At 39.1% G+C, this 12,894-nt stretch overlaps 1 protein-coding gene across 1 annotated transcript; it reads right to left on the reverse strand.

The window, feature by feature from the left end:
* Window positions 1-329: 329 nt before the first annotated feature.
* Window positions 330-12,405, reverse strand: LOC113689835 (pre-mRNA-processing-splicing factor 8A). Its single transcript, XM_027207632.2, has 20 exons — window positions 11,878-12,405; window positions 10,294-10,417; window positions 10,102-10,194; window positions 9,520-9,910; window positions 8,878-9,364; window positions 6,651-8,785; window positions 6,169-6,537; window positions 5,941-6,064; window positions 5,667-5,856; window positions 5,476-5,583; window positions 4,935-5,188; window positions 3,528-4,144; window positions 3,338-3,444; window positions 2,972-3,226; window positions 2,323-2,796; window positions 1,979-2,140; window positions 1,661-1,858; window positions 1,268-1,546; window positions 913-1,155; window positions 330-785 (listed from the first exon to the last, which is right to left on the reverse strand). Exons 1-20 carry the CDS (start codon window positions 12,198-12,200, stop codon window positions 594-596), a joined length of 7,125 nt encoding a protein of 2,374 aa, XP_027063433.1. The 5' UTR covers window positions 12,201-12,405; the 3' UTR covers window positions 330-593.
* Between the last annotated feature and the right edge of the window lie 489 nt (window positions 12,406-12,894).

The following is a 12,894-nucleotide window of genomic DNA, read 5'->3' on the forward strand; positions in this document are numbered from 1 at the left end:
GCGCAACATGTGAATCACTCAGGTAATAAACATGTGACGTATGATAAGCGTCATCACTTAGTTATCATTTTCCTATTTTGACAAGCGAAGAGACAAGGAGACAAAGTTGAAAACAGATAATGCAACTTACAACAAATTTATCTACCTTGTTTTGAACGATGCAAGAAGAACGATCAACAGGTGCTAGGGGTTTTGGGTCCTTTGCAGCTGTAGAAGTCGCTTTCCACAAATGTCATTGCGAAATCGTAATTCACATTCATGGTCGTCAAATGCTGGTGGCAAAAGTGTAAGTTTCATGAAAGATAGATGCAACTATTAAAACACAGAAATTAACAGTGAACGGAACATTACGCTTAACATTCTCTAACACAGTAACACCTAAAATACAAATACCACCCTGAAGCTAAGATCAAAATTACATATTTCCCACACATATTTACAATTTCAAAGGCAGCTACAACAGATGCGTGTCAGCATAAGAGGCACAAAAAAAGTCATGGAAGAAATTTTGATCTTCACACATCCCAAGGTTTAAATGGTCTGTCTGGAGGAGAGATGCTCTAGAAGCATTAGATGCAAAACAAAAACAAGATTTAAGTAAATGTATCCTCGCGGTCCCCCTCTGCAGTCTCACCCTCCTCCAAATTGCTAAACTCCAAGAAATGAGTTGGCCGATGATCCTCATGATAGTATTCCCTAGGCGTTCCCAGTTTGACTCCATACTTCATGCTTACAGTATGCTTTACGCCCATGAAGTTGTAATTCCATGGTCCGTTATCTGGAATCTGGAAAATTAGGATGCAGAAAGATTGCATTAGATACAATAACAAGTACCATGAAATATGGAATTATATCAAAGAAAATCATTATAGAAGAATTATGTATCACCAGAAATATCAAGCACGTTCTTACCATGTAAAAACCAAAGAAACGATCGCTTAGGAGCATCTGGACCTTCTCATAGTGTGTTGGCAAGTAACCATGAGGATTACTTCCTGTATCCTTGTTGGCGCGTCCCCACTCATAGCCAGATGGCGTCAGCTTATATGCAGTTAATGAGCACGACCCAGGTGTAAAACTACAAGTTAGAATAATGCACTTCTCTCCATCCCATTGCTTGTTGTTCTCCAAAATTCGAGCATGATTTGTTAGATCCTGAAATAGCCAAATAAAAATTATAGACAACAAAACGATGCATGATATAAAGACACAGAGCATCACAAGGACTTGCTCACTAAACAAATGTAAAAACAGAACTAAATCCAACCTGAGGTGACAATTGAGGAAGTTCATTTGGCTGGGTATGCATCCATCCCAAAGGCTCCAAATCATTAAGGAAGTCATGCTCTGGAAGAGCTGACGGCAGATGCACTTGCTGATGAGTTCCCCATTGTGGTGGCATGGCAATGCAACGAATTTCCTTTACCTGAGGATTGTCAGGAGGGCTAATGCCATACAAATAACCTGCAATTTGAGTCCGCAAGTCGGCAATGCAGATGAACTTCTTCAAGATGTTTTTGGGCATAATGTAAGTGTAGCCAGTTTCCTGCAAAGGCAGCATCACAAATGCATCATCAAAATTGATCCTAGTTATTAAAAAAAGGGAAAAAAACTGCTACTTCTATGATTTATACCCTTGGAGTGGGAAGCACATAATTACCTTTATATCCTCAGAATTAACATATATGTGATTCACTCGAAGATAAAGATTTGTCGCCGAAATTGCTCTAACACGCCAGTCAGTTTTAGACCCAAATGCAGCTTGCTCATATGGGCTTGTAGTTGTAACAATCAGTTCATCCCCATGTACATTTGTGGTTCTTGTGGTGACTGCTGTCAGTTGACTTGCTTCCTTAGCCTAAAACAACATATTGCATTAAATTCCACAATAGCATGCAGCTGATTACGAATCACGCAACTACAAATAACTAGATAGGACACAACCTAAACACTAATCACAAACAAACACAAATGTCACCTGCTTTTCTATCTCTGCAATTTGTTGTCGCTGCTGAGAAGGGGGAGTAATTTCAGCTCCAAGGATTATATCACGGATCTCTGACTGTGTAAGTGCTGAAGTGTTCACATTGTTCTTCTTGGCATAATCCGACAAGATGAGATCCCTCAACGCAACCTCAACCTATATAACAGAATAAGTCCATCCTCAATTTGATTCAAAGAAAAGGTCCAGAGGGGAACCCTCTTTCTACTACAACTATTGTCATTTTCTTTTTCTTTTTTTTTTTAATTGGGCCTTGGGTTGTCTTTCTATTCTTTATTTCTTTTTTTATTAGGGGAATTGTTTCGGTAAAGTAAATTTACCTTCATCCACTGATCATCTGTAAGAGAGGGCCAAATATGATGCGGTTCAGTAACAATTGTCTTGTCTGGCTTCAGTAACATCTTTGCCTTTTCATTGTTTACATGAAGTGCGCGCAAGATCAAGATCAATCTGGAGAAAGCCGTGTACGAAGAAATACTTTTAAGCCAATCATCATAGATGTTGAACAAGACCATTTGTGGTTCTGTGGCTTTCAGGATCAGATCACCAAATTTTTCAATTTTCAAGCATGCTTGGAATGGCAGCTGAAGCTCACTTCCTTTAATGACAATATTAGGAAAATCCAGTAGGTGAACCTCCAAGGGATCCAACATTCCCTTCCGAGTGACAATTATCTGCTTTGGCTGTTCTTCCACCGGTAAAGAACGCACCAGGGCAGCCACTTCTTCAGCAGTCTTCCACTTGGCCAGCTGCCCTAAACGCTTTTGCCCAGCCCAAACACTCGTGTGAATAACCTGCAGAAGTAAACATCAGTCTGATACCAGAAGATCAAAGCGAAGACCACAAGAAATAATCGCTTTGTTTGGATAGAGGATTATTTGCCAAAATTTATTTACTTACATCATCATTACCATTTTCAACACACCTTTTTATCTTCCCAATTACTTTTTTAAATGTCAAACAACAAACCTTAAGAAATAGCTGTCCTGTCCTCGGATTGAAAATGAAGATGGCACCATTGATGGGTTTCGTCGTGAGATTGCCTTCAAATGTCTTGTGGATGGTCACTCTGTAGACATTAGTGTCATCAACAAACCAGATTATCTGGTTACTGAAGATTTCACCATAGTTTTGAGATGACAGGTATGGCTCTGTTGGCTCTGAAGAATACAATTGCAAACCTTTCCTTATCCGTTCCCTCAGAACATATAAAGCAGGATTTGACTGCATAAAACAAGAAGCCAGTTAGCGATCTTTGCAAGAACACTATCATTAATGAATCAAATGAAAATAAAATCCTAACAAGATCTAACTAGAGTCCAAAATTCAAAGCACCTTCATGATTTTGTTCATGGCCTGAGCAAGCAACGGTTTAGAGCCAGGGAACCAGTTACCAAAGGCAGAATGCAGGTTGTAAGCAAGATCAATTCCAATCATAACCCCTGTGAAGAGAAAAATAACATATTAAGATTGATTTTTTTTTTTAAAAAAAAAAGAAGATAGCAATAAATTTTTGTTGACATACCAGTGGGTGAAGGATATATAGACATGTTATCTGTTGTGTAATCCATAAATTTTGCCCTTGTATACCTCTCAATGTCATGAGAGTCATAATCACCCCAACGAAGTTGAACATCTATCCAATATTTATTGCTAGCCTTCTGATCAAACACATCCTTTGACTCAGCCACAAGACTAGGCTTTGACATAGGCCACCTATGGGCTGCAAATAAAAGAATGTCAGCACACGAGCTGTTCATTTTATAGCTTTTCCTTGGATGGATTGTTTCCTTCTGCACTGTCTCAATTTCCAATGCATCAAGTTCTTGATCCAAGACCTGGCAAAGATCCATCACAACACTTTCATGAATCTTCTGCCACAAGTGTGCACGGAAAATCTGTATTAGAGATATCTTCAAAGTTGGGATCTTTCCATGCATAAATATCCCTGTCAAATCCAGCTGCACTTGGAAACCAACATAAACATTTGCTCGATTTATTGTAGGTGACCACCAAAGTGTAAATCTACGATTAGGAATTTGATTAAGCCCAGATCTTTGTGCATTGGTCAGCTTCTTATACTTCATGGATTCTTCAAAACCTGATGCCTTTTCCCAGAAGAGACCCTCCCAAGTAGGGAAGCTGAAACGAAAAGATAAGAAATTAGACCCAGTCCAAGAACAACAATATATACAGTCTAACTAAAAATGTACTAAGGCTATCCAGCTTGCTGAGACATATTAGAAATCAACTGCTCAATATATTTGAGCACAAGGAGTAAGAGAAGTACTTCCAGATGGGCTAAGCAATTTAATGAAATACAAGTTTCTAGCATAATACTCCCTCCATCCCATTGAAGTTGTCATGCTTTCCGTTATTATCTGTCCCAAAATGATTGTCACTTACCAAAATTGGCAATGAAAACTTTCATACATCTCCGTTCCATACCCTTTAATGTGACAGCCCTTTTTTATCTTTTAGTGGGCCCAATTATGCACTTACCAAGTACAAACACTGCACTCAATAGTGCGTGACTCCCACGTGAAATGCAAATAACACTCGTGCATGACACTTTCCTCTAAAGCAGTCCGGAGACATTTCATTCTTTTGAGTCCCACGTCTTATCACACCTAGTGGCCCTTTTATCATTCAACCACGTATGAATACATTGAAAGTCAAGCGGGGTATTAACGGAACTTAAATCCAAATCATTTAAAAGTCTTGCACTGTTGATAATAATTGCAAGTCCCGAAGTGCGACAAACTTTTTGGGACGGAGGGAGCAGCAACTAGACAATGAAATATAGAAATACTTGTTTCTTTACTTTTGATGCAAAAAATGTAAACTGCTTTGTCAGAATCTTCTTCTTTAGAACTCATTTAGAAAGCAATGAGACCCAAATAGCCAAAGGAAGACATGCAATGACACTTACTAAGTTCCTTTAAATAAAGTGTGCTCCAGAATTCCTTCAACTCCTCCAAGTGCTTGAATAACGTCAGTCCTATAATTGTTCAAGTTCCATAGCTTTCCATCATGCCTCTGGTGGGTCCACCAGAATGGATTCTGCTTCAGAACTTGATATTGCTTAAAATCTGTTCTCACTCTCCATCCTTTGTCATATGCAAGGGTGTGTCTATCTTTCTGAAACAAAGTGTTGATTCGAGGAATTCCACGGTCCCATGAATCCTATAAATAAAATGATAAATGTTAAAGAGTAAAGAAAAAAGTTTGAATAAAGCCTTCCACACCTATATTTGCCTTCTTTTTTAAAAACAATAATTAACTGGCCCATACTTCAAACTAAATCACTCAATTCTCTGTCCAAGAACTACCTAACTAATTAATCCATCTTAACCAAGGCAAAGGATACAACAGTACTAACGCCCAGATTATTTCATCTAACATCTTTTATTCACCCTTAGATAACACAAGCAAAAGAAAATGCATTCCAATCAATCAGCAGTAACACTTACTTCAAGATCTTCAAGAGTCAAACGTCTATTCTGTGCCTGCGCCTCTTGTCTCTTTAAAGCATATTCAGCCCAAACTCGTTGCGAATCAATGAATTCACTCTCCCAAGGCTGTTACATTAAGGCAGAGATTAGGCCAATTTATTCAAAGAAATACAGAATAAAAAGCATGGCAGCCAATGCAGTCAACATACCTGTATGTAACGATAAAGATTTGGAATCAACTGGTCTTCTTCATGACTCATTCCGCTCCTGAAATGTGTTACACCTACATCTGTCTGCTGACTATATCGGAGATCACTCTGTGGAATCAATATGTGACCCATTGACAACATCCCTAATCCCCCAATTTCTTTTGGTGTGTAAAAGATTACAGGAGGAAACCTACAATGGAGATCATTATTTTAGAACAAGTATACAGCATAATTTAGAAAGCAGTGGAAAAATAACTGACATGAATAATCTTACCTGCTTGGCATTTTTGAATTTAACCCAATCTTAATACGGGTCTGAATTTTATTTTCACATTTGACCAGTAAATCTAACAATTCCTGTGTATGCACAGTGGCTTCACGGAAATATGTCATCAGACCTGTGATATCAATATTAAAGTGCTTCAGCAGATGGTAGCACAAGATAGCAGTAAATGTCATTTTGGAAAAGCATAACTAAAGACCAAGGGACTGTACTTAGTACCTATCAAAGCTGTATTCCATTTGTTGACAATCTTGGTGAATGTTGTAGAACCTGATGACATAAGGATCTGCCTTACACGATTCTCGAAAACTTTCATGTGCTCATCATCAACACGTAAGAAAGCAACTGCAGTACGCTCTTTAGTCTGCTCATTCTGCAAGTTCCAAACCCCATCTCTTGTATTGCTAAATGCTTCCTGACTCATCCTTATCTTTGGCAGTATACGAACCTCGAAACCGCACATGCTAAAAAGCAAGTTGGGATTATCTTTGCTGTAAACAGAGACAAAACTGTTCTCCCACTCCAATGTGGTGATACTTCTGGGAAGACGATTCTTCATGTCCCAAAACACACTTCTCCCAAGATTGACTGCATCATAAGATTAAGCAAACAATAATTGAGTATACAGATCACAATATAAAACAATTATAGAAGAACTGTAAAGAAAGAAATCCAGTACAACATTCAATTAAAAAAATCACCATCATGTTTCATGAGCCTCATGCGTGCATCCCTTGGCCAGCACTTCTTGTTGTTATAACCAACCATATTCTCATTGTTGGGATCAGGATGCTCAGTAAGGTACCGTTGGATAAGGTCCCGTGCCTCTTCATGAGTGAACCGAAACAATATGTGCACCTTATCAATGTAACGGGAGTACAATCTTATGGGGTGTCGTGTCTCCACTTTAGCGTCCCAGTAAGTGATAAACTCATTAGGCATCTGTGGTGGACCAGCGATTTCACTGGCTCTAGTTAAACCAAGAAGTAAAAGATCGAGCACTAAGCCATAGTACTGTACGACAAAGGAAGCAAATTGCAGACCACGAATAAGACCATAAGAGTTGGTATGACTCATGTCCTTGTAAGACAGCACGACATTGTTCTTGGCCGTGACATAATCAGCAATATTATGGTCCAGAACCAAGCGAAGAAGTCTATTTAGCATAGTCAAATCAATCTTTTCAAAGAATTTCTCAAATTTGGTTTGAAGCATCACAACACATTGACCTTCACTTGTATCCCATATGCCTTGCAAGTTATTTATACCCTGACACCATTTATAGACCAATAGTGGTGGAGGTTCTGAATCCGCTGGCTTTATCCAATTGGGAAACAGATGGCGCTTGTCACCTTCATACCATAGATATTGGTCTAGATATGCATCTGTGATCTTCTCAAGCGGTTCAATCTCATACACAGGTATCAAGTAACTGTATAAATCCATGAACTCGATGCCAACTTCTTTGAAGGCACGTTGGGTCAGAAGATGACGCTTAATCCGTGACAAGGCCTCATGTGGGTTATCATAAGCTTGTTCAATGAGACCCAACTCTTCTCTTTGTAGTTGATTTAACCTGACAGCCACGCTATAAGATTCTTTCAACCTTTCAAGGGCAAGGATAAGTAGTTTTGTATCATGCTTGTATGACAAGGGAGGAAATGGAATAGGTGAGAATTTTCTGGACTCCAACCAGTGCACAGTGGTAGTGTATATGGCCACTGCTTCTTCCGGTGTCACATATGGACCATCTTTTAGATAATTATGCTGACGTTCCTGCTCAGCTTTCAACCAAAGACGGGTCAATCTTCCAAGATTCTTCCGACAGACTGTTTTGTCCACAGTTGCACCTCTTCGTATACGTTCACGATTATAATGAGCAACATTTGTCCACCAATCAGCTTTTGACTTGACATAGCGAAGAATCATGTTCTCAATTGGCACAGGCAGACCAGGCACTTTCCAGGGAATATTGGCTTTCCAACAACGCCATGCTTCACTCAGATGCTGCAAGATCGTTCTTGCCTTATTTTGCTTAATGCCCTCTGGCATGGCATCAAGAACATCATGCATCACAGCAGCACGAAGTTCCAAGTCAAAATGGCTTTCAACACGCTGTTTGGTAACAGTTTTAGCAACCCCTTTAGAATGCCGTCCCTCAAATTGTCTTGCCAGTAGGTTCCCCAACCACCGCTCCAGAAGAGGCACTATTCCACGAAGGAAGAATAACCACACTCTCCACATAGGTGCCCAGAAACCACATCCAGGTCCTTTCCCAACAGGCCCAGTATTAAATCGGTAATAAATCAAGTGTTTCAAATCCTTGCACATCCGTATCTGCCGCATGAGCCTGTATTTATATCTGTACATACCCGTCAACTGCCCAACATGTGAAAATATGTATTGCAAGCCATCTGCCAACTGAAATGCATCCACATTTCCTAACCGGAACTGGATATTTGCATCCACTACAAGCTTTGTCAGTCTAAGTATTTCACGACAAAGATGAAAAGCATTACCAAAACGAGACTTCTTGCGCTCCTTTGTTGTGAGAGTCTTCACAGGTTTCAAGTTGAAATTATAGTCAAGATGAAGGTAATTCAGATTTTTCCTGTGAATCAACAGATTCAACATATTGTAACCCTGCTTACAAACTTGGAGACCAGCTTCAGCCCAATCAAGTTCTGTGGTTTGGAAAAACTTTGTGGCTGCAAGAGAACGAAACAGGTGCTTCTTTTTCTGAGCCTTAGGCGGCCTATGATGCAGCTCATTTAACACAAAACATTTCAACAACTTCTGATAACTCACACGAACTTTGACAGGATATGATGGAGGACTGCAAAATGTACAGCAAGAAAAAGTAAGGACAATTGACAACCACAGCTAGTGGAAAAGCAATGTGCCAGAACCATAATTACCATAACTCACCAGTGTTCCTTGTACCACTCAGACACAAGAGGTATGTCTTCAGCACGGCGCATACGACCTGATCTCATGTTAAAAGGTCGTGGTGCAAACAGAAGTGATATACCTGCAGCAGTAGTATCAGTATATATGGGAGTACTTTTGAGCAATGGTTCAACCCCTTCAGGCAAAGAAAAGTCATCATCCTCCTCCTCTTCATAATTCTTCTTCTCCCGTCTATCCTTATTGGAGCTAGTTATGGGGTGAATTAGAGGATCATAGTAAAATGCAGGAAGATCAGGATCCTCTGTCTTTATGTACATAACCATAGGGGTGTGATACACTCCAAGCTTCACCTTCCGGGGTCTGTTGTTATACAGATGAGGGAATGCAATTCTGTACTCTGTCCTTAGAGGTGACCTGATGATAAGCTTGTTTATATCATTAAACTCATTCCAGTCTTCATCTCCTTTTTCCATGTCCCGATACAAAGGTTCAAACTTTGGGCCGCCTGAAGAAAAATAAGCTAAAGAGTTACTGAAGAAAAGAAAATCAAGAGAAGAAATAAACACATGCAAGTACATGAGTTGACAGAAGATGGGGTCTAAATTTTCACAAATATCTCCAACTGCTGGAAACTAGAAGTCATATTAGGCAGACAAATACCAGGAATGCACATGTTCAGTGCTTTGGCAGTAAAAAATGACTCCATATCAAATAGGTAGAAATAGTTGCGATCAATCAGATCAGAGAGAAGCTGTCCAGCAAGACGGTGAAGTGTTGCCATGATTGGAAGGGACAAATGCCATTTTTGATAACTAGGGCCATTTATAAGCTTAGTTTTTACAAGAGGCTTATGATCATAAAACCAAGTATACACAGCAGAATCTTCTTCCTCATCTAACTCTAACTGAATTGGCTCCAATGGGTCCACATCCAACAGATTATCGGCGTAATCAAGAGGAGGCTCCTCATCATCGAATGGAGGAAAGCGCATCCTCTTGAAGTGTCGCCGATCTCTCTTCTCCCGCCGCATCATTATCCACATCGTACCCCACTGCAGAAAAGTTTGGAACAAAGTCACAAAAATACCAAAGGAGCCAAGTAAATGTGTAAAATGGAAAAGATCAAAGAAGTAAAGGGAAAAGTACAGGGTTTTCCAACACTACAACCCACTGAAATGTACAGAACCTTAAGAAAATTTATAGAAAGAAGACCAGAATGGAATCTTAAAGTCAGATAATATACCTGTGCTAGATAAATGGGCTCAACCACCCATGGTATTTCATTGACAAATGTAATAGCTCCAGTTATATGGTACAAGACCTTCACATCACGGACCTACAAATACATATAGCAATAGAGATCAAGACAGAATGTCTCAAAGCAACCAAACAAGATTAAAAGTTGAAATTCATTAAGCAGACATGTGCTTGGTACCTGTTCCCAAGGCATTGGCATGTTCTCAAGAAGCTTGTACACAGCATGCGGAACAAACTTAAGAGCTCCAAGATAGACACGTTTATCATGACGATATTTTTTTGAGGACATGTCACCATGATCTCTGTACGAAGTCCAAGACAGTTTAATACGTAAAAGACCGATAATGAAAACCCAGACCATTTATTACAGTAAAATGACATTTAAGTTCGGTAAAGCACACAGATCAGTATCTAATTAGTAGAGAAAAAGACTATCAAGATTTAGCAATTGAAATTGTTCAGATAGAAGCTGCTCAAACTAATTAAAAATAGGTATTCTTGATAAAAACCAATGAAAAAGCCAAAATTCCACTAGGTAAGAAAAAACATTAAATCCTACATACATGTAGCAAATATCAAGAAAGCAACATCACCAGACAAAGCATTGCTGTCATACAGTCATTAATAGATAACAATCATGCTCATAAAGGTATTAATTTACTCAAGTAGTGGACATGAAAAAAATAACATAATAAGTTCCGGCAGTGTTCTGGTGGACATGAAAAAAGTATTAACATTACAAGAGTTCTTGTGGACATGAAAACAGTAACATAATTTGGAAAAGCAAATAAATATATCAACTTCCTATAGTCAAACACAAGTTTAAGCTACTATGATCTCCAGGTTAGGCTAAGATCAAATGATGGAAATTCGAATGGAATCACTCCAGCTTCATAAATTATGCAAAACCTGAAACACATAAGTAGGCAGCAGTACTTTTGCATAAAAAACCCCAATCAATACATTGAAAGTTTTGATACAAAATAGACATGTGGATATTAAAGATATCAAAACTCTTAGAAGAAAAAGCAGTTTGAATCCTCCCAACCTTATAATTATTAGAGCATATCTAAAATAAGTAAGATTGAGTAGTATAAATGTATAACCAAACGCTATCAACTTCTTACATGACAGACTTTTGGAAAAAGAATCAGGATGGAACTTCAATTCTAGAAGTCAGACGATTTCTTGCAAGCCACCATCTAAGAATTGCGTTTATTTATTTAAAAGGCAATTTCGTCAATGTGCATTACAGCTCCATATCACATGTAAACAGAGGCCGACTAAACCTACCTCAATGAACTCATTGTGGAACACCAAAATCCCAAGCATATGTGGAAACCAAAGACCTTAACCCAAAACTCGTACAATAATTCCAGAATCCACCTTGCTACACTCGTGCCTCGTGATCTTTTTTGAGAACAATTAACAAACTTGGACCCAGGACTTAATTAGACATTTGACCATCCCAAATCCTCTAAGAAATAATTCAACTAAAAGACAACAATTCCTTATAAATCAAAACCCAGGTCAAAAGAGTTCCTAATTGGAAAACAAAAAAAATGAAGAAAGTAGCCCGGCAGACAAAGCAAATATTCGAAGCAATTGACTGATTAAAAACAACGATTACACATTTCAGCCCTCCAGGATCCATCAAACAACAATTAACAGTACTTGCATTGACCAAAAAACCAATCTAATAAAATAACTAAATAACCAGAGCAAACGATATATTTTACTAATTAAAGAAAAATAAACTGACCTAATAATCTTCCTCACATGCTCTGGCGGCATGTCCTCCTTCTGCGTTTCGACAAAACCAAACTTCCTCTTGTCGCTATACCTCTTCGAGTTAAGCTGCATCCATTTCCGAGCTTTCTCCTCGAGCTGTGCCTCCGTCGGCAAAACAGTATAAGAAGGCGGAGGTGGAAGAGGAGGCGGACCAGTAGGTCCAGCTCCTCCACTAGTCCCCGGTGGCATTAACGGTGGAGGTATGCCTGGAGGAGGCGGCGCAGCCATATTTCCACCATTACCGTCGCTATTACCACTGTTTCCCCACATATCTTGCGGATTTCCGCCCCACATATTTCTCTACTGCATCTACGAACAAACCCTAATTGGAGACTACCTCGACAACAATCGGGGAATTGAATTTCAGTATCGAGCAGGAAATCGGTTTCTAGGGTTTTTAGAGATAAAGTAATCAGAGAGTGGAGAGCGCGAAACACCTCTCTGGACGAGAGGAAATAGGAATGAACCCACGCTCTCGGGTTTTGGGTTCAAAACTGATGGATAGATTAGACTCTCGAGGATTAAGGCGGTTTTAGAACCGAAAATTGGGTCGGATCTGGACGAGCTGAAGCCCGAAGCCGAGCTGACGGAGATAGGTCTACTTGAGGGCGGCCTGCCTAGAGCCCAAATATGTGAGGCTGGACTTTGGCAAATTTGATCACGTGCTTCAGGCATGAGATTCGGCCTGTCTGCATGGCATCAAAAAAGTGACTCTGAAATTTTTTTTGATTGAATTGATGATTATTGATAAGTGCATATTTTAAATTATTTTTAGTGTATCTTATTAGTTAGTGTTTGTGTGTTTTACCTACTTTTATAGCTAATTTACTAAGTTTCCAGTAAAAATATGTATTTTGTGGTTTAAAGTGTGAAAATTATATTTTTATGGATTTTAATGGTGAAAATTTCATGTCTTTATAGGTTTAATAATTCAATCATCAATAACATGAATTGAGAAGATAATTGGATAATTGATGATGACTTGAAG

Source organism: Coffea arabica, chromosome 5c, assembly GCF_036785885.1.
Source record: "Coffea arabica cultivar ET-39 chromosome 5c, Coffea Arabica ET-39 HiFi, whole genome shotgun sequence".
Classification (NCBI taxonomy): Eukaryota; Viridiplantae; Streptophyta; class Magnoliopsida; order Gentianales; family Rubiaceae; genus Coffea; species Coffea arabica.